The 22,296-nt window shown below is 41.2% G+C and overlaps 1 protein-coding gene across 2 annotated transcripts in view; it reads right to left on the reverse strand.

Moving 5' to 3' along the window:
- ETFA (electron transfer flavoprotein subunit alpha) overlaps window positions 1-22,296 on the reverse strand; it is a 28,145-nt gene that overhangs the window by 1,338 nt on the left and 4,511 nt on the right. The window contains exons 2-10 of one of the 2 annotated variants that reach the window (XM_088519852.1): window positions 19,905-20,054; window positions 17,919-18,000; window positions 17,731-17,813; window positions 16,036-16,135; window positions 14,690-14,800; window positions 14,083-14,184; window positions 13,278-13,346; window positions 12,203-12,285; window positions 2,051-2,116 (exon numbers count right to left, since the gene is read on the reverse strand). In XM_088519852.1, coding sequence (XP_088375978.1) covers window positions 2,051-2,116; window positions 12,203-12,285; window positions 13,278-13,346; window positions 14,083-14,184; window positions 14,690-14,800; window positions 16,036-16,135; window positions 17,731-17,813; window positions 17,919-18,000; window positions 19,905-20,054 — 846 coding nt within the window. The remainder of the gene's footprint in view (window positions 1-2,050; window positions 2,117-12,202; window positions 12,286-13,277; window positions 13,347-14,082; window positions 14,185-14,689; window positions 14,801-16,035; window positions 16,136-17,730; window positions 17,814-17,918; window positions 18,001-19,904; window positions 20,055-22,296) is intronic. The other variant, XM_088519860.1, reaches the window with a different exon arrangement.

Here is a 22,296-nt window from a genome sequence, read left to right on the forward strand (position 1 = left end):
CATGCAGGTAAATCAGAGCATTTGGTAACTGCCTGCAAAACAACCCTGTGCGGCCACATCAGCGGGGTGGGGAGAGGGCACGAAGGGCCAAAAAAGGAGGTGGTGGCAGTGCCTAAGCCCACCTCAGTGCTCACCCACCTGCCGCCCTGAGCAGCCCTGGCACCTGGGCTCTGCTTTACACCTGCCCCAAGCAGCCCTGGCCAAAACATTAGTGCCCTGGGGGCAGTAATGTGAGTGGGTTGCAAAGCCCACAATTGTGCCCCCCCCCCCCCCCCCCCCCGGCTTTTTTTCCTTTTCCCTCCCTGTCACAGGTCATTTGACTCCCTGTAAAGCCCATGCTGTTCATGGCAGCAGGATGTGCCTACAGCAGCGTCCTGCTGCTCAGTGTGGCCCAGACACTGCTCCGGAATTGCTTCCCAAACGCCTTTGTTTTTATTTTGGTTTGTCCCTTTGGGAGCAGGACCCTCCTCTGGCCAGGAAGCCAAGCCCAGGTTGTGATGCTGAAGCTCCTGACAAGAAACAGCTGCTTCTGTGTGGGCACTATCCACTCACCTGGAGCCCTCAGCGTCTCCCTCTGACCTGCTCCCTAACCTAAAGAAAATTTTTAGTGAGACCCAGGTTCCCTGCCCCAGCATTTAACCATCTACCAGGGTAAGAAACACACATGCACCCTGCCCACAGCAGAACGTGGACAAGTTGTTAAATCTCATAGAAAACAATGTAGCTCCCTCCTGGGGGAAGAAAAAGAAGGAAAGAAAGCAACGACCCTTTCTAGGGCTCCTCAAAAAAGCTTCATTTTCTACCTTGCTGTAAAAGGACAAATAAATTATACATTTCACTTGGTAGAACGCATCCAACTACTTTGGGACGCGTGTCCGGGATTGTGCACATTCACAGCGCCAGCTCCTTCACTGCGCCCAGGGAAGATGGGGACCACCCCCCCATGAAATAGAAAGAAATGAAGGTCTTTCTCAGTATTGCTGGTGTCTTATCAAGGGACCGCAGGAGATGGATGCAAACAGGGTCAGGTCAAGTCCACAGCAGCGTGAAAGGAACGTTCTCAATGAACATCTCATACTAATTCCCCTGACCGAAAACTCTTGCTGGAGTCGTGGCACCTAAAGGAGTCCTTAACACTGCAAGCACTGGCCACAGCAAAGGGTTGCACGGGACCCGAGGAGCTCCCAAATCCAGCGGGTGGGAATTCCCCAAATATCTGTGAGTTAAACACTAATCCAGAAAGAACTTTGTAAACATTCTCAGCATGTGATGACCTGCCACATTAACACACTACAGTGTGTCAGGCAGGAAAGAAAATAGGGATCTGCATGTAAAGTTTGCAAACCTTCTTTGGAAAGGTTTTAACTGGGTGCTGAAAGCAGGAACGAACTCATTGAAATTTGCAATGGGTTCTCTGAAAAGAGTAAGAAAGTCCTAAAGGTTGAAGTTAGCTGAGGGTGCTCATGACAAGCCCTTGTTTTGTGGGGGAAGGAGATGCCTGGAGCTCGATACTGCGAGTCGGCAGGGACTCCTGCTCCTCCTCCCCAGCGCCGCTTTGTGGGTCACGCGCTGGCAGTTCCAATCTGCGATTAGCTCTTTTGGCAACCAATGAGTTAAACCTTTTAAAGTTTTACTGCCATTTTATAATAGGTTTCCATTTGAATGCCTAAATGCAGGAATGTCAGAGACATCTTTTACTTTATGGAATAGTAAGTTCATAATTCAAATTGCACATTGTTATGCATGAATTAATATGTCATATTCTGAAACAAATGCGAATGGAACTATTGTATAGAGTTCCAGCATTTTTTTTAAATAAAGTCAGTTAGTTTCTTCTTTTTAACACTGTGGCTCTTAGTGCAATAGTTTTTCTATTGTGTTAGATCATCTTCCACAACACCCAATTAGAACGCTAACATGCTTTAAAACAGATAAACCAGCAATCTCAACACTGAAAAATTGGAGAACTGTTTAAAATTTGATATAAAAAAACAAAGCATTCAAATCTTTTCCTTCCTCAAATTCTTTTCTAGCACATCCAAATTCATACCTTGCTGTCTTTCATCCCAGCCAAGTGTTGGATGGCTCCAGATATTCCCACAGCAATATAAAGTTCCTAGAAGAGAACAAAAATGATACATTCTTGGTACCCTTGATACAGTTTCAGTAAGTACCACAACCCTACTCAAAAATCAGTGTCATATGGTGATTTCTAAAAAGTAGCTTTTGCTATTAAAAGCAGCACAATATGCTGATGACCAATGCAGTTGTAAGAGGAGAATCCCCAAAAACACATCTGGCAAAAGAGATGAAGGGAAAAATAAATAAATAAATAAAAGCCACGTGCATCAAACAGCGACAGCGTCTAACACACGTCCTCATCCCGACCACAGGGCAGGGCCCCCAGTGCTACCGTGAGCCTGGTGATTCCCAAGACAAATATTAAGCAAGATAATCTGCAGGTGGAGGATCATTACAAGGGATAACGCAGTTGCATAAAAACGGGCTGGCTCGCCAGACGTCCCTGCCTTTTTTGCTTGAGGGCTCCAGGATCCTTTAAGCAAGTTGGGAAGCGAAGAGCTTAAACGTAGATGTTCCTGCCTTAGAAATCTGCAGTCAAGTTGTAAAACGTGCGAGGTGCTGCGGTGGCCTAGTGCAATCTAGGTGGCCCGCCAGCCACGGAGCTTCCCCTCCTGCAGGACGTCCCTGGGTCACCACTGCAGCCCAGCGCGCAGGAGCCATCCGGCTGGAGACAGGAGCCATCCCGCTGGGCGCAGGAGCCATCCCGCCGGAGACAGGAGCCATCCGGCTGGAGACAGGAGCCATCCCGCCGGGCGCAGGAGCCATCCCGCCGGGCGCAGGAGCCATCCCGCCGGGCGCAGGGGGCCAGAGCCGATCCCGCCGGGCGCAGCTGCACTTGGCCCTGTGGGGCTATCAGCCTGGCATCTCCTACATTCCCACAGGTGAAAATTCCATACACAAATAAATCTGTATCGACAGCAGAAAAAGTGGCTTCCCTTGAGCTGCAAGTCATCCGCGCTATAACCCGTCCAAACCCTTCCCTTGAGTGCTATAACGGATCCAAACCCGGGCACATTTGCAGCTCTCAGTGGCTGCTGCCCTGCACACCCAGGTCCAACCTGCACTGTTCAGCTCCTGGCTTTATGGAAGGAAACCAAGGGAAAACGTCTCCCCAGCGTACTTAACAGAGAGGCGGCGCTGGCAAAAGCTGAACGTGGTGGTTGCACCAGCGTTTCTCAACGCCTGGGCCTTGCTCGAGAGCACCTTTCCATGGCCTGTTTGTAGCAAGCACATCTTGAAGCGGCACTAATGCAGATCTGCTTTGAGCAGTGGCAGCCTCGTCCTGGGCACGGGCTGCAGCCACAGGTTGTGGGTGGAGGGCTCATTCCCAGCCCTTCAGACTGCCACATGCTGAGGAGACTCCTGAAACTTCATGCTCTGGAGCCATGAAATAGCAGGACCCAGGCAGGAGGCACTTTGGTCAGCGTTTCCCCTCCAAAACAGAAATTTAAATTAGCTCATTAAGCGGCAATAAAAACCTCCGCATTTGGTGAGGAGCAGAACGCTAGTGTTTCGGGGCTTGGGTTTCGAGCCTCGCAATGCCAAGGCCACCACGTTTCCAACACAGCGCTGCTGCGCTCACCTCCAGGCACTTCACAAGCTCTGCAACCGGCTTCTCGCCCGAGCACTGCACTGGCCCCTGTGCTTTGCTCAGGGAGGCTTTTACGGCGCTGAAAGGCTCCACGGCCCCGGCGCGCGGCTCCCGTCGGCGCGTGGCTCCCGCCGGAGGGCTGCGCGTGCCGAGCGGAACGGGAGCAGCCACGTGCCAGGCTGCAAGCGCGCGACGCCCGGGACGGCACCGCCGGGGACCCCAACAGCGACGCCTGTACGGACGCGAGCTCCAACAGAACAGAGCGTCCTCCTTAAATGCACCGAGGCTGGTCCACAGCTGCAAACGGACACATCTAATTCAAGGAAGGATCCTGGGGGTCCGGCAGGGTAGGAGGGAGCACAAGGCCCCACGTCCGTGGCCCCGGGGAGCCGCGGGGCAGCGAGGCGGCTCCGGACAGGGCAGAGCCGGGCACAGCTGCAGAGCAGCCCGACCCGCCGCGGGGCCGGCCAAGGGGCTGCGACACAGCGAGCACGCGGCTGCTCCCTCCACCCAGGCCTGACAGTCATTATAGCAATTAAAAGAAGGAAAAAAAGATTACTCTGATGTTTCTACAGCTACAGATTTTACCTATTACATTGACTTTTAAATAGGCATAGATAAATAAAATTTATGAAGCTTTTCTACACTTTTCTACAAAAGCTGTCTCCTCTCACAACTGAAGGGAAGGGAAACGGAGCAGGAACAGGGCATTCCTATTAAAAGAGGCTTTGAAATTGATACAGTGAATCTAGTCCGTGTACTTGCACAAAACCACACAGCTGGTGGAGACTCCAAAATTTCTTAGTCCCAATTGCTTTTTGCTGAATACATTACTATTAGAGGTCAACACATTTTAACCACAGCTGCAATGTAATATAATATGTTCATATGAGAACTCATGGTAAGAATGCAATATTTTAATTATAGCAAATAAGAGAACAGATGTTACAGAAGAAATTAAAGTAACATCCCATAGTCTTTAGCATGAGCTCTTTTTAAAAATACATTACTGTAATTTGATTTTTGGAGCAATTCATTAAGTGCTAGTCATCTAGACTACCAGAGACTCTTATCACTCTGTTTAACATTTTGAAGTTCAGTCTTTGGAAAGAATCCAGGTTACCAAGAGCCAGATGCCTATGTATGTATTCTATTAAAATATCTAGGAAAGACAAAGATGTTTCATTAAAGGGACATTTATAAATTACCAGGCTGTCTAAAAGGCATTTACTCTACATTTAAAACTAACCCGCTTAGTTATTTGCTTTTGGCTAAGAGAACTGGTCTATTCAATAGACTGCTCTCCTGAGAAGCCAGGAAAGAGGAAGAACTTCTAAATCCTTTTCAAAGCAAGCCCCTTGTTTGGAAATTTTGAAAAATTGGATTTTCTCTGAATCAGTAATTTCTGTCCTGGCTTTAGCTGATGCCACCCCTCCCAGCACGCCAGCTGCAGAGCGCCGAGCCGGGATGCGGCCCCGGGCGCCGCGAGGACAGCGCGGAGGCGGCGCGGGGAGCAGGAGGCGCCGGCGGCCGCACGGCCGAGCGAGGCGCACCGAGGCCTGCAAGGAGAGCCCGAGCTCTGCAGGAAAGCCCGGCCGGGGCACGGCACGGCACGGGGCAGCCTCTGCATCACCGCAGCTTCACCGTGCTGCGCGCTGCGTCCTTGGAAGCTGCTCCAAGGAAGGGCGAGCGGCGCGGGAGGCGCCGCGGAGGAAGCGAGCAGCACAGAAAGCTGAACCTGCCGAACGGCCTGAGAGCGCAGAACGCAGCGGGCGGGCAGGCACGAGCAACACAAGCAAACAGAAAATGGTTAAAATGGAAGATGTGCTCTGCAAACACACGAGGAGATGGCATCAGCACGTACAATACCCGCCAGGCTTCCCGCAAGGACCATGGCAGCAGCCAAGGGGATTCTGCCAGCCACGTGGCAGTAGCAACAGTGTCTTAACTCGTCCTGCAACACGGTATCCCACTAGAGCCAGGGAGCCAGGAGCCTGGGAGAGACCTCAGAGTTTGTAAGCGCAGGTTTGCATCACAAAAACCCTAAAAAGAAACAAAACACAAAGTCCCCAGTTTATCTTACTTACAAACAAGAGCTCGAATCAAGCACCTGACTTGTCATTTGCTATGTAAGGTATCAGTCTGGCGCTGCACTGTTTTCTCCATAAACCTTCAGAAACGTGGACACTGGCACTTCTCCCAGGGCGAGCCGTGGCTCCCTGATCCCTCGGGCAGCTCCCCTTGCCGTGCTCAGAACTGCTGCCCCCGGGTCCCTGGACCCCACTCACGGACCGGCACTGCGGTCAGGCCGGGGGACGCGGAGCTGCCTCCAGAGCTCGTGTGGCCGCCCCCCTGCAGCTAGGACAAATGTCACCAGAGTACTCTGCAAGGATGGTCAGCATCTTAGCAACGCAGCTGTTTTCCTGTGCATACTGCTTCTTTCAATTACCTTTAGAATAATCTGTTTTTTTACTTGTAAAAGTACTTTAAAATGCCTTAGGCTGCCTTGGAGCATTTAAAAGCTACATTTGCTTGAGACAGAATAATTGTTAGCTGGAACTTCTGGACGCTATAATGCACTGCTGTGCATCTTTCCCAGGTGCAACGCAAGACGAGGTAGTTTCTTTGCAAGTGTGCTGTCCACTGCTATTGATTTTTATGCCAACTTTTGAATTACACTGAAAAGCCTCAGCACACATCAATTCATCATCATACCAGTGGCATGCTTTTAAACAGCTAGTTTAATGAACCCCTTTGGAACACGTACTCTTCCAAAGACAGCTCAGATATTTTATTTTCTTTGTAAGAGTGAAAGGACAATGGCACCGGAAAGAAGTCCCTGTAATGAAAATTACTTCACACAACAGATTCCTTCCAATTACAAGCTATTAACCCACTAAAATATTTTCTGGCTTGACATTAGTTCACAGATATTACGCTGTGTATCAAATGATTATGCAGTGTTTACTACTCTGTCGAATAGGTTCCCCTCAGAAGTTCACAGTACTAAACAGCATCCCATGAACAATTTCTTTTTCACTTTAAGACCCTTTGATCAGCCAAGCCATGTAATTACTCTTAAGAAGCGCGGTTAGGGTGTCTGCCGGAGTGCAGGTCCATACAGCATTTTTTTTTGTTCTCTAGGGAAAAGCACATCAATTGCTTTCAGCTAAATGCACTCACATATGAATATTTTAGTACAATTTAATGTTTCTGCACCAACCCCAGAGGAGCAGAGCATCAATTTGTGAACATAGTTTTCTTGGAGTTAAAAGCTACACTGGATAATGCAGGATGAAAGGGGTTGTCAATCCCTAGCTTTTTAGCAAGTCAGAGAAAGGTAGTCTGTAAATTCAGTCCCAGCTGCATACAAACAGCTCTCTAAAGTTTGCCACCATATAGCTACTTTTCAACAGCAGTGAATTATCAGAGCAGATATTCCAAAAACAATTTCCCAAGCATGGTCAGTTTTCCCAATGCTATTCCCATCTGCCAACCACCCACTGGCCTCAACTCAGCCATTTATACAATAACAAGTGCACCTGCCAGTCTATTAATAAAAAAAATGTAATGCAAAAGTAACACATTCCCACAAAGAAGCTAGCCAAAGGTATGGAAAATCCAGTAACCTACTGTGTTTTAGATTTCAGGGGCTTCTGCAGCTCAATATTCTCTTCCATGTTTTGAAACAAATGAAGGTTTTGCCATTGATAATCAAGGAGAAGAACATTTTTGAAATGAATATGCACAAGATGGCACAGATGACAAACTCTTGTGAACCTATGGGAATTAACTAGTTCACTCTAGAATTAGTAGCTTTAGATACGAATCAGAGACCAAAAAAAGCACAGAAATACTGGAATTAAGCATACCTTGTTCCTGTTTCCCCACACTTTCACATAGAAGACTGAAGGGAGGTAACAGATAAACTAACTTGGGCAAATAATCCCTACGAAAGTAACAGGAAGAAATACTGGAAAAAGTGTCCGTACCCACCTGAGCAATACAACCATGAGTCACCCCATGAATTTTAAAAAGAACAAAAAAACACTAGGCAAAAATATTTTATTGTTTTGCCACCTAACACAGAGAAGTAGGAAACACAGGAATCACGTAAATGATGTGACACAGGTTGCCCCTTCCTGCCGGTCCCAGTGTTGGGGCTGCAGAAGTCCCACTGCAGGGAAAGGAACCATGGAGCAAAACCCTGGTACCTACAAGTTATGAACGTGTTCCACCACTTCGCGAAACATATGGAGCTGCTCTGCAATATTATTTCATGGCTTAATATACAGCACTGCTAGCAAATGCATCCTTGATATCCAGCCTGCTTTTTCCATCTTGCAATTTCATCCCACTCCTGTTTTCTACCTAACACACAGCAAGCTCTTCCTGTTCTTCCATGGCATTTGTGCCTTTCAACTACTCAAACCTAACATCTCACTCCTCTGCACAAGCTGCACCTCTTTAACTTGCTTCAGTTTGAGTCATTAAGTCAATTCATGAGAGCTGTAAATCTGCCTCCCTCACAATCCTGCAATCCACTATATCCACGGAGACCTTCTGGTGTGAAATGGGAGCGGAGGCACTGGCAGGCCAGCAAGCTGTAACAGAACTATACAGAATTCCCATCTGCCTTCCCCACCTGAGACTTCTCAGTACAGGCAATATCCAAATGCAACCACTTTCTGTGTAATCATATCACATTTCTAGCTCAATCATCTAATCCACTGTCAATTATTACTGCATCACGTATTTTCCAACTCCTGCTTTCCCGGGTTCTCCCCTCCTTGTCACCCTTCTGTTGGAACAGCATTTTGCACCCAGTGCTGAAAACAACAAGAGAGCAGCAGCTGAACCCCTGCAAAGACAGCGTCGTGCCTGGCTGTGCTGACCCTGCTGGGTGCCCCCTCAGGGGGAACCTTGCAATAAAATCTGACACGGGGACGGTGACACTGTCTCACCGTGGCACACGGATGTTTAATCCTAGATGGACCCCTTTAGTCTTAAAATTGTGAATACTGGTGTGGCCACTTCTTCCCTGTCGCCAGCTAAAGAAAACATAAAAGAAAGCTAAAGCAATTAGTGAGCCAGACCCTGAAAGCGCATGGACTTCGAAACACGGAAATAATTACAGCAGGGGTTACACTACCCAACAAGCAGAGGTCGGACGCTCCCAGTAAAGCCATCTCCTCAGCAGTGCAGCAGCCCCCTGCCAGCCCCTTCCTCGCAGACCTGCCCCATGGACGCCAACTCACAGCCCAAGGAGCAGGAGAAGCCACTTAAGGCTCACGACAACTTCTCGCCTCTCCCAGTCTGCACAAAGACTCACTGCGCTGAAATACAAGAGCTGGAGGTTTTTCTCATTTAAGTGTTAGGCTGAAATTAGGCAAGAAAGATTACACACTATTTATTTTACATTAGCAATATCACTAATTATAATTTGGATAAGGAAACCTAAAACAGAACTAATAATAGAAATACCCATGCCCCATTCATATAAGTAACAGACATAATGCACTTTATCCCCCCATAAAAGGCTTCTTACAATAAAAATGGTCCTGATTAAAAACATGATATACTAGGAAGATAATATTTTTGCTCAGACTTATTTAATATATGCACTTATTTATACCTAAACTACTTCTTCCATCTCCTCTGATAATACACACCAGCCTTTTCTTTCATAACACACAATGCTCAAACGGAGAGTTGCAGTCATCAAGAAATCAATGGGTAAAAAAGCTACAACAAGAAACAAGAGTAACACACTCTAGCATTTTAAGATGACGAATAAAATTACAAAAGAGAAAAAATCCAAAAGATCCGGGGTAGGGGGGGAAGGCATGAATGCCAACATAAATGGAAGCTCACAGTTTAGAGATCCAGCTATTTAGGAAGTGGGAACTGCACAGAACTAATTTTCAAACAGAAAGAAGGCAATATTTGTACTCCTTATTTAAGTGCATTCTTTTGTTAGTGAGGCAAAAAAAAAGCCTAGAAATTTCTTGCCTGGCAGTTTGCTCATGTATTAATAAACCAGCATTTCAGGAAAGCTTCTGTTCCTGCAAATATTCTCATGTCCTGTGCTGCACTATCTGGACTCTAACCTTAAAAAAGACGTTCAGGAAATTACTGAAAGGCCAGTGACCAAAAGTACTCTTCCTCCATCAAATGCACACTCAGACGCAAGGGATCTTTTAGATCACTGCCTTCTTACCCAGTCACTGGGACAGAGATGCTCTCCGTGCAGTCATGGGCAAAAGTCAGCAAGAGAAGAACCTCCTGTTCTCGTAAGTAACTCTTCTCCCCAACTCTCAAAAACGACCAAATTTCAGAATCTTTAGATTGCGTTCCAATCCTATACTGAGACTGGGCAAGAGACTACCACCAGAAGACTAAGAGCAAGGACACTTTCCCTTCACAAAACAAAACAACAGCTGCATAGGACAGCAAGCACGTCTCAAACTCCAACTGTCTCTGGTATCCAGGATTTCCCTGCCTGAAGCCCCCATGCCCAGAAGAGCAGGCACCACATAAATTCGAGTTTAAAACTAAGCACAAGACTCAGGACTCAGCTAACATAACTAATCAATGTATAGAGCTGCTTTGCAATTTTCTAAGTAAAACTCTCTCCCTGAACTACAGATATCAAGAAATTCTCCTAAGAAGAGGAAACAGACATCTTCTAGATTATTATTAAAATAGTTGGTATAATTCTGATCTGATCAAGAGAGTCCATTTTTATTGTTCCTTTAAATGAATTATCTCTTCCACTATACATAATTGTTTCCTAACTAAAGGACCAAAATGCCTGTGAGGTAAAAACAGGAACGTGAATTCAAGATTGCAGAATGTGAATTGAAGACTACACAGCTATGAACCTTTGCGTAATTAAGATCCCTAGGCAACACATACCAAAAAAAAAAAAAAAAAAGCCCTACCTGGCAACTCTAGAATTATTTTCTTAAAAAAATAAATAAATAACACTGTCATTGAAACTTGAAAATGTTTTATGCCAACACATGTTGTCCTTGTCTGTATTGTCAGAGGTAGCAGAAACATTCAGACAATTTGAAATCATGGGTGTTTAATTGTGCATATGCTGTATATCACTTTATTGGATAAGCATTTGTTAAGAAGGATGAGTGGAGATGTGAGAGAAATGCACTATACTGCTGATAAAAAAGATGAAGCACTCTGTATCTGCGCTGGTTAGGACCATTTATTAACACAATGGTTAAATATCCATTAGTCCATCAGAGAGTTTTCTGATGACATTTGTGTATTCCAAGATGTGGTTGTAGATTTATATTTCACCTGTTGCTATGAGCCATTTGTGGTTAAGTTTTAGCACTATTTCTCCATCAAAAACTAGCTTTTTTAATTTGAATGTAACTGTTTACCTGGTATGCTGTGTCTCTGGAAAGACTGTTCACCTTTGAGCCTTGAGAGAGATGAACCTGAGCTGAGTTGTCCTCAAATTAGCATTTTCTACTTCATTAATGAAAATTTTGGTATTGAAGATCTAAGCCTGATCATTCTCATCTTATGCCCTTTCAGGAGGGCCAAATGACACTCACGTCACTCCCTGGTTTTCAAAGATTTGGGTACGTGACAGCCAGCTAAGACTGCCTCCTTGCGCCAGCCACCTCTGCCTCCTGGTACTGTGGTGCCCATACACCTTGCAGCTGCCTGTACTGTGTTTGCACCGAACGTGTTTAGTCGGAGCAGTTTCATGAGGCCTGTAGCTGCAGCTGGAGCAATCTTACAGCTAGTGACCAAAAGAAAGCACATTATATTTAAATACAAACGTTCCCTTAACAAAAAGAACGTATTAGATTTTGGACTATAGCTGATGTATGTTCTTTCCAAAAACATAACATTTATGTATTATGCGCAAAATGAAAACATCACAAGGAAGCAGAGTTAGGCTTATACCCAAGTCTGTATCTGACAGATACAGCCTGCCCATGCTTTTAGTCACAATTCCCTAGTCGTGTCCTTAGTCATCCCTCCTCAATCCACGCTGGCTCACATTAAATGTTTGCTTAGCATGTAATGCAATAAATCCAGTTACAGTTATCAAAACTCAGAAAATCATTATCTAGTCTGTCTGTAAAAAACAAACAAACAAAAAATCCCCAAAATCAAACCCCAATTCTCAGAGATCAAGCCACATATCAATATAATTTCAATTTTATGTTAGCAATGGCACGTTCTGGTGTATCAGTGACATTAGGAAACCACAAAACGTTCACTTCAAGCCCCTATTAAAAACCCGTTCTGCAAAAACTTTGACAAAACTTTCTGCAAAAGACTTCAGGTTCTCCTAACGTAGAGATTCATATGACAGCTCATTGTAGTTTTGCAAATGCATGTTCAGGTGACAGTATCACCCTGGACACACTAAGATTTTCCTGCTAGGCTCAGTATTAAGACCTAGCTCATTTCTAAGCTTTCACTTTGAAGGAAAGAGTATACTGGAAAGCATCACAGCCTTTTTATGAAAGAGATTTCCATACTTACTGGTGCTACTATTTTGCCCGTCTGTCCAACTTGCAAGTCATTAGGAACGAAGCCAGCATCGACAGCTGCACGGGAAGCTCCAACTAGTTGAAAGAAAATATTTCCAGTGTTTTCTTTTAAAATATTAGCGAGCCAAATTTATATCACCATAAAAGCACGTGTATTTTACTGGAGAGTCCCATACTGTAACGGCACGTATTTAGAAACTTCCCTTTTAAGAGCTCTTATAGTAATCCCTCTCTGCACCACCAACTGAAATTTCCAAATGCTAAGTGCTAATGCACTTCATAAGCAACAGGAAATCCTTATTCCCAGCACCAAAGGGCCATATATTTAAAACTGAGCATTTCGGTCTGGCATATTTCCATTATTTTCTCTGCTTTGTCAAAAGAGAATTTTCCCATAACTGCCCTTCCATAACATTCCACCGAGGCTGAATAGAACACATGCCATCTTACACTGCTGCAGAGCTCGGAAGTCAGGCATCGTAAAGAAAATGTCCAACTAAACTTGAAAACACCACACGGACACTGTGAGGCAGTTCATATAAAAATACCTATCTATTTCTGCATCTAAAGCTAATACAGTTAAAATACTAGTGCAAACAGCTCCTCCTCCTCGACCTGTTTACTTAGACTATTTTGCTGCAATACTGCATAGCCAGCTTTCTGTTAATGTAAAACAATAGCAAAAAGGCAGAACTATTCAAACTAAAAGAATTGTCAAAGGGACTCTGGATAGGAGAAGTCATATATTTAAGAATATATGACAATCAACTCTTCAAAATGAATAACATTTTTTAACTCATATGTTTGTGAGCATGTATGTGCGTTGGGAGATTTGGTAAGGGCAAAGAATATTGAGCATTTTGTGTCATACATGGGCAATTAAGTATATAGCAGATCACAAGGACAAACCAAAATTTTATCCAGGACTAAGTTACGAGGGTTTTAAGAATTTCTTTAATAGGATATGAAAGTGAAAGACGTAAGCTGAATACTCTTTTGAATGCGACTGCTATAATATAACATAATATAATATAATAACCAGGGTTAATAAAAGAAAATAAATTTACCTGCAGCATTCAACTGATCCGCAAGATCGTATAGCAACTTAAAATTTTCACCACTCTTTAAGCCCCGACCTTAAAAGTTAAGAAAAAAAAGATCAAGAAAGAATGCTTTATTAAGATTAAGAATATGAGTCATAAGTTTTATTGTCTACATAGAATTTCTGTATTAGTGCTTATATTTGCAAAGGCAACCGTTTTTCTGAACATAACACTAAATAATATTTAACACTTTAGAGATTCTACTTCGTGATTAATATTTTCATTTCCTATATATAAACCAACACCACTGTCAAGTTTACTTCCTGCCTATAGCATCATCAATCTCACTCTCTAAATCAGGGAAACAGAATTTGTCACTAATATGTGCTCCCTCTGCTGGCTTTAAGTACAAAATTCTGTAGTGAAATAATGAAGAAATTGTATATATCACAATTTGTCACTTGACACATGAAGAATAAAAGAACGTAATGATTTTTAAAATTTAGACAAACATGCTTGGAGTGCTGTAACAAGCCGTCGTTTTGAGTAAAACATATTTTCATCTAAAAATATGTGATATTTCTATAATTTTGAAGGGACCCACTAGGTATGTTAATGTTCTTAAAATGTCTGTTAGCATGTGTTAAACTTTCATTTTTTCACTGCTCATAATATAAAAATAGTGGCTGCTTTCCCACTGTCCTCATATACCATATTTCAGAATTAAATCATATTATCTGTATTCTAAAAATGTATCACATCGCCGCAGACATTATTTACGATGCATATTGTTAGTGAAATGCAACATAGCGCAATTTTATCTACTTACCACCTGAGACAACCACTTTTGCACTAGTAAGCTCTGGTCGGTCGCTTTTTGTCAACTGCTGCTCAAGCCATTCCGATATAGCGACAGGCGGCGGAGGGGTTACTGATTTCATCCAGTTGCGGGGACGGGACGGGAAATAAAAAGCATAGTAAAGCATTTTCAGTCTTCTAACTTTGACCTTTAACTTAATACAGTTTTCAAATACAGCTCATTCAAGAACTGATTCTATCATGACCTTTTTAAATACTATCAATAATTAGTTTATGGCTCTGAGTTACAAGCCTCTCATTAGTTGTACTTATTTACTCTGTGATGCAAGAAAATAAAGAGAAGTCTCAGGATTGCTGTAGAAAATGTTTAAGCAGCAAGTGTAAAGGGCACATGTTTCAGTACAGATAATCTCCATGTCTGGTCAGAGAGAATGTAGGAAGTGAGCAGACAATTTGTCCTTACTCTGCATCGCTAAAAAACGCAAGTCTGCATATTAAAGTTATAATGGTTACAATCAGTGGTTTCATATGACAAGTATTTCTGCAAAACATCAGCATGCACGGAGCAAAAGTAACTCTATCACACAAAATAGGAGAGTTTGAAAACAAATGCTCACCCTTTTCTACACTGGCACTACCTCCGCTTACTGGTGCAGCCTCAAAAGAAGTTCCTCGTACAGAAAATACTTTTATCTTTTCTTCACATTGTACAGTGCAAAGTATATTTCCTAAACAAAAAGAAAACCAACACATTATACTTTTGTAAGAGATGAAGTAATTTATTTCATAGAAAAAAATAATTATGAGAAATATATTAGTCCTTCTTCTAGAATAGGTAACATTAAGAAAGTTACTTCCTAAAATTGCAGTTTTAGATGCCCAAAACTGGAAACTTTGACACCTAAGATAGATTACATAGATTACAAAAACTAAATAAAAATATTTGCTATCTCAATGTTTCCGAGCTCTTTTTTATGGGATAGAGTTGCATTCAAATCAACCCTCATTAATGAGCTTCTAAATTTCAGAGGAAAAAAAACACATCTGGAAGTATATTCTTAAATACAAAAGGGGTCTACAATTCGAAGTGGGATCTTTATCTGTCACAAGGCTTCAGCAGAGTAGAAGACAAGGAAGCCACCTGCAAATATGTGCATTTTTATTTCCCTTTTTTCCATCACCTGAATTATAAAAGGTACATTTTAAAAATTTTAAAGATGGAGCAGCAGGGAAAAATGAAGAGAAAAAATATGCTGAAATATCAGCTACCCATAAATGAAGTTGAAGAAGTTGAATTCCAAATTTATGAATTATGGGGAAGCAACATAAAAATGCTATACAAGTCAACGCACTGGTAATCTAACTGAAAATACCATAGCATGTTGGGGGAAGAAAAATCTTGTAGAACAAAATTAAGAAACACAAGCTAATGAGCTACTATCTGAATTAAAACATTGAGTCAGAGAAGCAGTAGAGAAACTAGACTGAAAAAAATTACAAATTAAGTCAATTAAAAATTACTAATAATCAGTCCAGTGTCTTCATAATCAGGAAAAATAACCCTGTGGTATCTTAATTCAGAACTAATGCTTGTCATATTAAATAAAGTCAGACAATTAAGTTAATGTCTTGCGTTTTACAAAATCTGATCAGAAGTGCATTAACAAGGAAATGCAATATGTATAAAGGATGTTGCCAAATTCTATTAATTGACTGAACTGGTTTCTAACTGAAATCCTACAGTACCAAAGTTGTTGGTACTGTTTGTTCTCACACATGAACATCATGTCTACCTCCATGGTTCATTTTTAGGAACCATAGCAATTTAGATTCTAAGGTAGAAATACACAACACTGAAAACACTTCACATACTCCCAGGTTCTCTTAACAGAGTTCTGTAAAACAGTTATCAACACTGGGTCCTTTACTGCACAAATACCACATACTTTTTCTGATTACTCACCCGCATAGATAGTTCGCACAAAAGTGTCTGGCGACTTAATTTCAATAATGTCAGAAACAGGGGCAACATCAAGTTTAGCTGCCACTCTGGGAATAAGATTCTAAAAGTTAAAGATGAAAAGTTAGAAAAGTAAAAGGCTGATATACTGAACATGAGGAAATGCAAAGAAAATGGGATCATATTTATATGCTAAGCAAAGAAACATTTGCTTTCCTGACTTTCAATTCATAAAAAGTTGTCTGAGTGAAAAGGCACAACTGTCAGAGCCCTCTAGAGCTGCTCATGTAGTTTTTGCTGCCAAATACAAATCCATTACTCTAATAACATTAGAAATTTTATGAGACTTACAGTAAGTAAACCCTTAATTCAATATCTTAAATTAGAAGGCTTATTTGCTTCAATAGTTTAAAACTGAATATAGATGCTATTTACTCAGAAAATTGACAATTACGGATTGCTGAGTTCTTACAACAGCACTGCAAAAAAAATAGTAGTATTTTGGGAGCTAGTTACCAGAGACAACAGGAAAAAAATGAATCCTCCCAAGAAAAGTCAAATATATTTTAAAATTGTTATTAAAGCATATATTCTCCTATTCTGTAATTGACTCTAGAAAATGACCTAGCACCTTTGGAAAAGGAAAAAGGGCAAAACGTGAAACATGAGGCACTAAGGAATTAATCCTGCTAATCTGGTATAACACAAAAGGCCCAGTTCTGGAACTTTTACTCATATGAAAGAGCACTCAACAAGGAAGATAGTCACTGATTCTTTCCTCAAGAAAAGCACTGCTCAACTCGGAGTACAAACTTGGAAATAAAAGCAGGCAATCTTTACTAAGCCACTGCGGATCAAAAAAAAAAAAAAAAAAAGAAGGGCGTGGGGGGGAAACACTTAAAGCATATGAAGATTACTCTTAGCAAACTTATGAGTAAAAGGATTGATACTGATTGACAGTGAAGGTAGAAGGATAGGTGGTTGATGTCATATTCACCCCACGCTGGCAGATTTCTAAAGTACTCTTGCCTAATTTAGCTGCACCATGACAAGTATTAAGGAACCCTGAATCCTTAAAAACATGTTCCTTAAAAATAAGTTGTGAAAAACTATTTTCAATACAGAATCTTGGCTAGGTGATGGATTTATGTTATTAGTATATATTTTAAAGATAACTCCATCTATACTATATATATTGTAGACACAATCTTTCCTGTTCCCCAAAGTATTGTCCCAACAGATCTGTGCACTTTCATTTCAGCGCGCAAACCACCCAACAATCTAGAAAGAAGATAAAGCCACGATGAGCTATCTGCATAGGTTTTCATCTTCATTTACTGCATTTTTCCTTACAATTTTCATGTTTTCAGATCTCTCAATCTGTGATGTGTTATATATTTTATATATTTCGTCTCGTTTACATAGGACTAGCTCGTCTTTTTCTCAAGGAAACTCACTTTTTCTCAAAACTGCTCCTTTCTTTAATTCTAACTCCTCCAGGTTCGTCCATGATAAAATTCAAAAGTGAATCAGTGTTTCTAACGAATGACAACTCTTCAATTAACTACTGTAGCATCTTTTGAAAACTCTGTTCAGTCTATGGCTGATCTGAAAACCCTCCCTCAGGCATTTGATTCACATGCAACAGTGCCTCTCTTTTTCTACAAGAAATTTTTGATGCACTTTTTAACTGCTTACCTTCCCAAAGGAAGAGGCTCCAGCACAAATGTGCGTATAATTAAATTGTTTCTGAGCTTCCAAAACCAAGGGAGTCAGCTCCTCTGAGGATAAAAATATATTGCTCACGATTTACAACTATTTATATTTTCAATCACAAACACAAATGCCAATTATTCTGTCAATACATAGTTAAGAATAACTCTCACCTGCTAGAAATCCTTTGTATGCATCGTGTTGAGCCACTAGAACTTTTGCAACACCCTGCACTTTGCTCACTTCTTGTGCTACCTATGATTACAAATGCATTGTTATTAATTTATAACAGCACTTGAAAGTGTTAGAGCTCCACAGCGCACCTTAAACAAATAACAAGAGATAGACCCTGCTGCAAAGAACTCACAGATTATGTAAAACTGGAACACAAAAGTGCGTAATTTTCAAAATCAAAAGTGACAGAATAAGCCGTGCACCTTCTGCCTCCCAGCACAGCCCTTTGCGGAGTAATACAAATGAATTTTGTGAATAAGAAAACTACAAAGCAAAGCAAAAATAAGAAAGCTTACCTCCTGTACACAGGATCTCGCAATAATCCTACGATTTATTATGACAGTTAATAGCAGTCACACTTGAAGATTGTTGCTTAGTATTCTGATACAATCACTAAGAAACTAAACCAATTTCTTTAAAATCAGTAACAATCTACCACATGAACATACAATGCAAATAAAATCCCACAGTGATGTTACAATCTCTGTGCAAATTTTAGCAGAAATCCTTTGTTTGCAAATGACTCCTTGCCCACTAATGCAATGCATATTTTCAAATCTATATTTATGCTTTTTTTTTTCCTTTAAATTTGAAGAAGTGAAGTTTAAATGATAAAAGGGTTGTTGCAGATCAGAGGGAAAAGGACTGACAGCAGTGTCTGGAGACCACATGCACTGTTCCAGCCCTAGCAAAGCTCTATGGAGTTTGCTGAGTATCAGCTCTACACTCAGAAATTAGCAAGAGGAAACAAACAAACATTCCAAACAGCTGCTGCAAAAGAGCCACTCCAGGAACAGGCTGCTTCGTTCTACCCGCACAGTCTTTCGAAGCAGCTCAAAACAAAAAGAAATTTCCTTTCTATGAGGTATTCACAAAATAAGAAAATCACTTTTCCCCAGGATGACACACGTTATCCAAAAGAAACAAAGTACTATTAAAAGCAAATAGACAAAAAAAACAAAAAACAAAAACAACAACAAAAAAATGCAATTGCTTTTCTACCCAAAGACAGACATATCAGGCAAAATCCAAAATTTTATTACCATCAGGAACCAGACAAATATTTGCTTCTGGTCTCAACTTTTAACACCAGGGCCTCAGTTTAGAATCAATCTTCCAATAGCCAGTGAGGTTTCTCAAACTACAGTTAAATTAGCTGCCATGAGTATGTCTTCCATGTGAGATACTAGACATCACTTTCAGAATAATAATTTCTAAATCCTATAAATAATAATAATAATAGAGATAAATATTAGGCTTAATTATTGTTAGTTTACCGTTCACATGAGCCTGTGGTACTGTTCACTCTGGCATAGGAGCGACACTAACGTACCAAAGGATGAATAACTTCTAGATTTTTAATGTATTGAACATTAGACTGAACCAAGGCCAATAGAAAAGATACAAGCAATTCCTATTTTAGACATGAGTGATATGACAAACTCAAGAAACAGCAATTTCAGATTTTTAAGTTGCAGACATGCTCTCACTACGCTGCTAGCAGCTAACAAGTAAAAGTGAGGTGCTCCCAAATTCTGTTTGTCACTGTACCGTGCCACTTCTGCTGGCTTCTGTTTCACTGCAAAAAGATTCCTCCCCGGTTTCTTAGCACTGCAATATTTCTCTTTCAAATACTGCATGAGAATACTGTTTTTAAAGCTAATTGTCCTTTAGCCTTATAAAAATATTGTTTGCTTTTTTAAGCTTTTAACAACTTTAAGTGATATTCTCACTTGCGAAATGAAATCTATACCCCCATTCTCATTTGAGAAAAGAAACAGTTCAAGTGCAGGACATTTCCCGTGGATTAGCAACCGCTGGCAGTTCCTCTTCGCTAGAGATTACTTTGCAGGCCGCCCAAGATGCTATCGCATATCATTTGACTGCATTCATTATTTCATTCATATGAAAATAGGATCTCCTACCTTGTCACAGCTGGTACCAGCTACCAAGCAAGAAACTTCCCCTCCAAGACATTTTGCCGCCGTGATAGTGTTCAGTGTAACGGGCGTGAGAGTCTCATTGTTGTGTTCCGCTATGACTAATGTGCTCTGAAGCCGCCGAAGCAGCGATGCCTTTGGAGAAAGGGAGAGAAGGCAGGGTTTGATAGTTAGTATTTAGGTAAAAGCTGTTCCTTAGAGCACCCAACGCTTTACAGAAAATAAGTTCTCTATACACAAAATTGTCAACTAATCAAAAAAAATTAGTTAGCTTAGACATATGATCAAGTAGCTAGAATGCACAAAGTGTTTAAAAAGTTTAAACCTGCTTGATTTGCAGCATATCTGTAACAAATTGCTGTAAGTATAATCCATAGGAATCAACTGAAAAGTGTTTTAAAAAAACATTTGATCAGATCATACTCCAGCTCAGTTGGTCAACTTAACTAAACCTCTTAAAGTTGGCATAATTTAACATGAATGTAAGATTTTAGATGATTATGGAATGAAATCCACAAGAGGAAAAAAGGCAAGTCTACGGCACAAGGAAATCAGGGGGAGGAAATAAGCATTTACTTGCCTTTTTTTTTTCATCCCTACAGGCTTAGCCAAAATCTACTAGAGAACTCCATTTTTAAATTAGGTATTTATAAAGGCAAAGCTGCACATAGTGGTAGGAAGATAATCAAGTAGGAAGGGCTCACAGTCCGAAACCAGAGCAACAGAACCTGTTGAACGGAGTCAGGTTTAATTTTAAGCTATTCCATTTTCCTTTAAAACATTAAACTCTTTCACCCTCCAGTATACCACCACAATTTAATACAGCTGCTTCAGTAATAACTAAGCAATCCACCCTCCACACGCAAACTGTAACTCCTAAGGCAAAAATTGAAAAATAAAAAAAAGCAAAGGACTACTAGGAAAGGAAACCACAGTATTCCAAGCTCTAACACTTTCTTCTCTAATTCTCAGGTGAATCTGGGAAGTGTTTTTTCTCCAAGACAAACAGCAGGATGGGGAAATTGTAGGGCAGGGAATAGTATTCTTTTAGTCTTTATCCTACACAAAGCCTAAATCAAAACTTGAGTTACCATCAATGTAACAAGAGTTTTAACTCGGAAAACAAAATATATTCCTATGACCAAACCACTAATACAACACTAAAGACTGCACAGCCAAATATTGTTTTTTAAAATATATACTCTGACTCCATCTTCCCTCACCTCAAACATACACTTACCCACCAATTAAACTACAAAAAATAACTTCAAAAAATCTGAGACGCTAAAATTTGGATACAAGCTTCCCCACACAGAGCCTATCAACATGCTAAACTCCACCTGGAGAAAACGACCCAAAGGACTTCTGTAAAACTCATCACAAAGTAAAAATATAAATACACACATAAATCTTTGCAGAATCAGAACCATAATGTATTATTGTGCTTAAAACTGTAAGGATTCCTATAAGAGTACTTTGCATTTCATCCTATATGCATAAGGCTACTTATTATGATTAAAGATTCTGAGATCGTGTGAAGCCAATTGCCAGTAACAAACTAATTATTGCCAATATAGATCAGACACCATATTTTTGATTATGTTTCATACATAATTTGCCACAAGAGTTATGAGATTTTAGTCACCGTTTGGAAAAAAAAAATCCATGCTCTTGTGGCAAGAAGCCCACTTTTCAGTGATTTACATTCCTGTCACAGAGGAAAGCAGGCCGCACTCCTGAAAGATTCTGAAGTTTTCAAATTTCCAGGGGGAGCTGCAGACTCTCCAAAGGCTTCTTTAACAAGAGCCTGGCTTGGCTCTAAGCAGCACGCATTTTAAACACACACTTAATTCTGACTATATTATGATCTCTTCCCTAAGTAAGTACTGCACCACAGAAGAGCTCTACATCACTCTGTCAACTGGTTCTAGAATAAACTCAGAAATAATTTATTTTTTAACCAGAAAGTGTAACAGTAACGGAGGTTTATTGAGCCTGATGGTTATTACAACAGAAACTAGACTTTATTTCTAAACCAGTAACTCCCATACTTACTTTGTGGGAACAATACACTGGAAGGTCACTTTATCCCTACACGTGAGGCCTCTGAACATAAAGTTAAGAACAGACTTAAAAATAAATAGAATTCTCATCCTAAATCTTGGGTAAAAATCCTGGAGGAACAAACAATCTTCCTAGGCGATTCTAAATTTTAATACACTTAAACACATAAAATCATTTGTAAAAATAAATAAAACCAGAACAAGATCAAATGGTAAGCTTAGTTTGTGACAATAAAGATTCTGCAGCAAAACTAGAGGCTAATTTAGCCAGTGATCAGGAGAGCTGAGAATCTGCACTGAACAGGACAGGCAGC

This window comes from Tinamus guttatus, unplaced genomic scaffold (genome assembly GCF_059628265.1).
Source record: "Tinamus guttatus ecotype Peru unplaced genomic scaffold, ASM5962826v1 Tinamus_guttatus_pri_ptg000004l, whole genome shotgun sequence".
In the NCBI taxonomy this organism is placed as follows: domain Eukaryota; kingdom Metazoa; phylum Chordata; class Aves; order Tinamiformes; family Tinamidae; genus Tinamus; species Tinamus guttatus.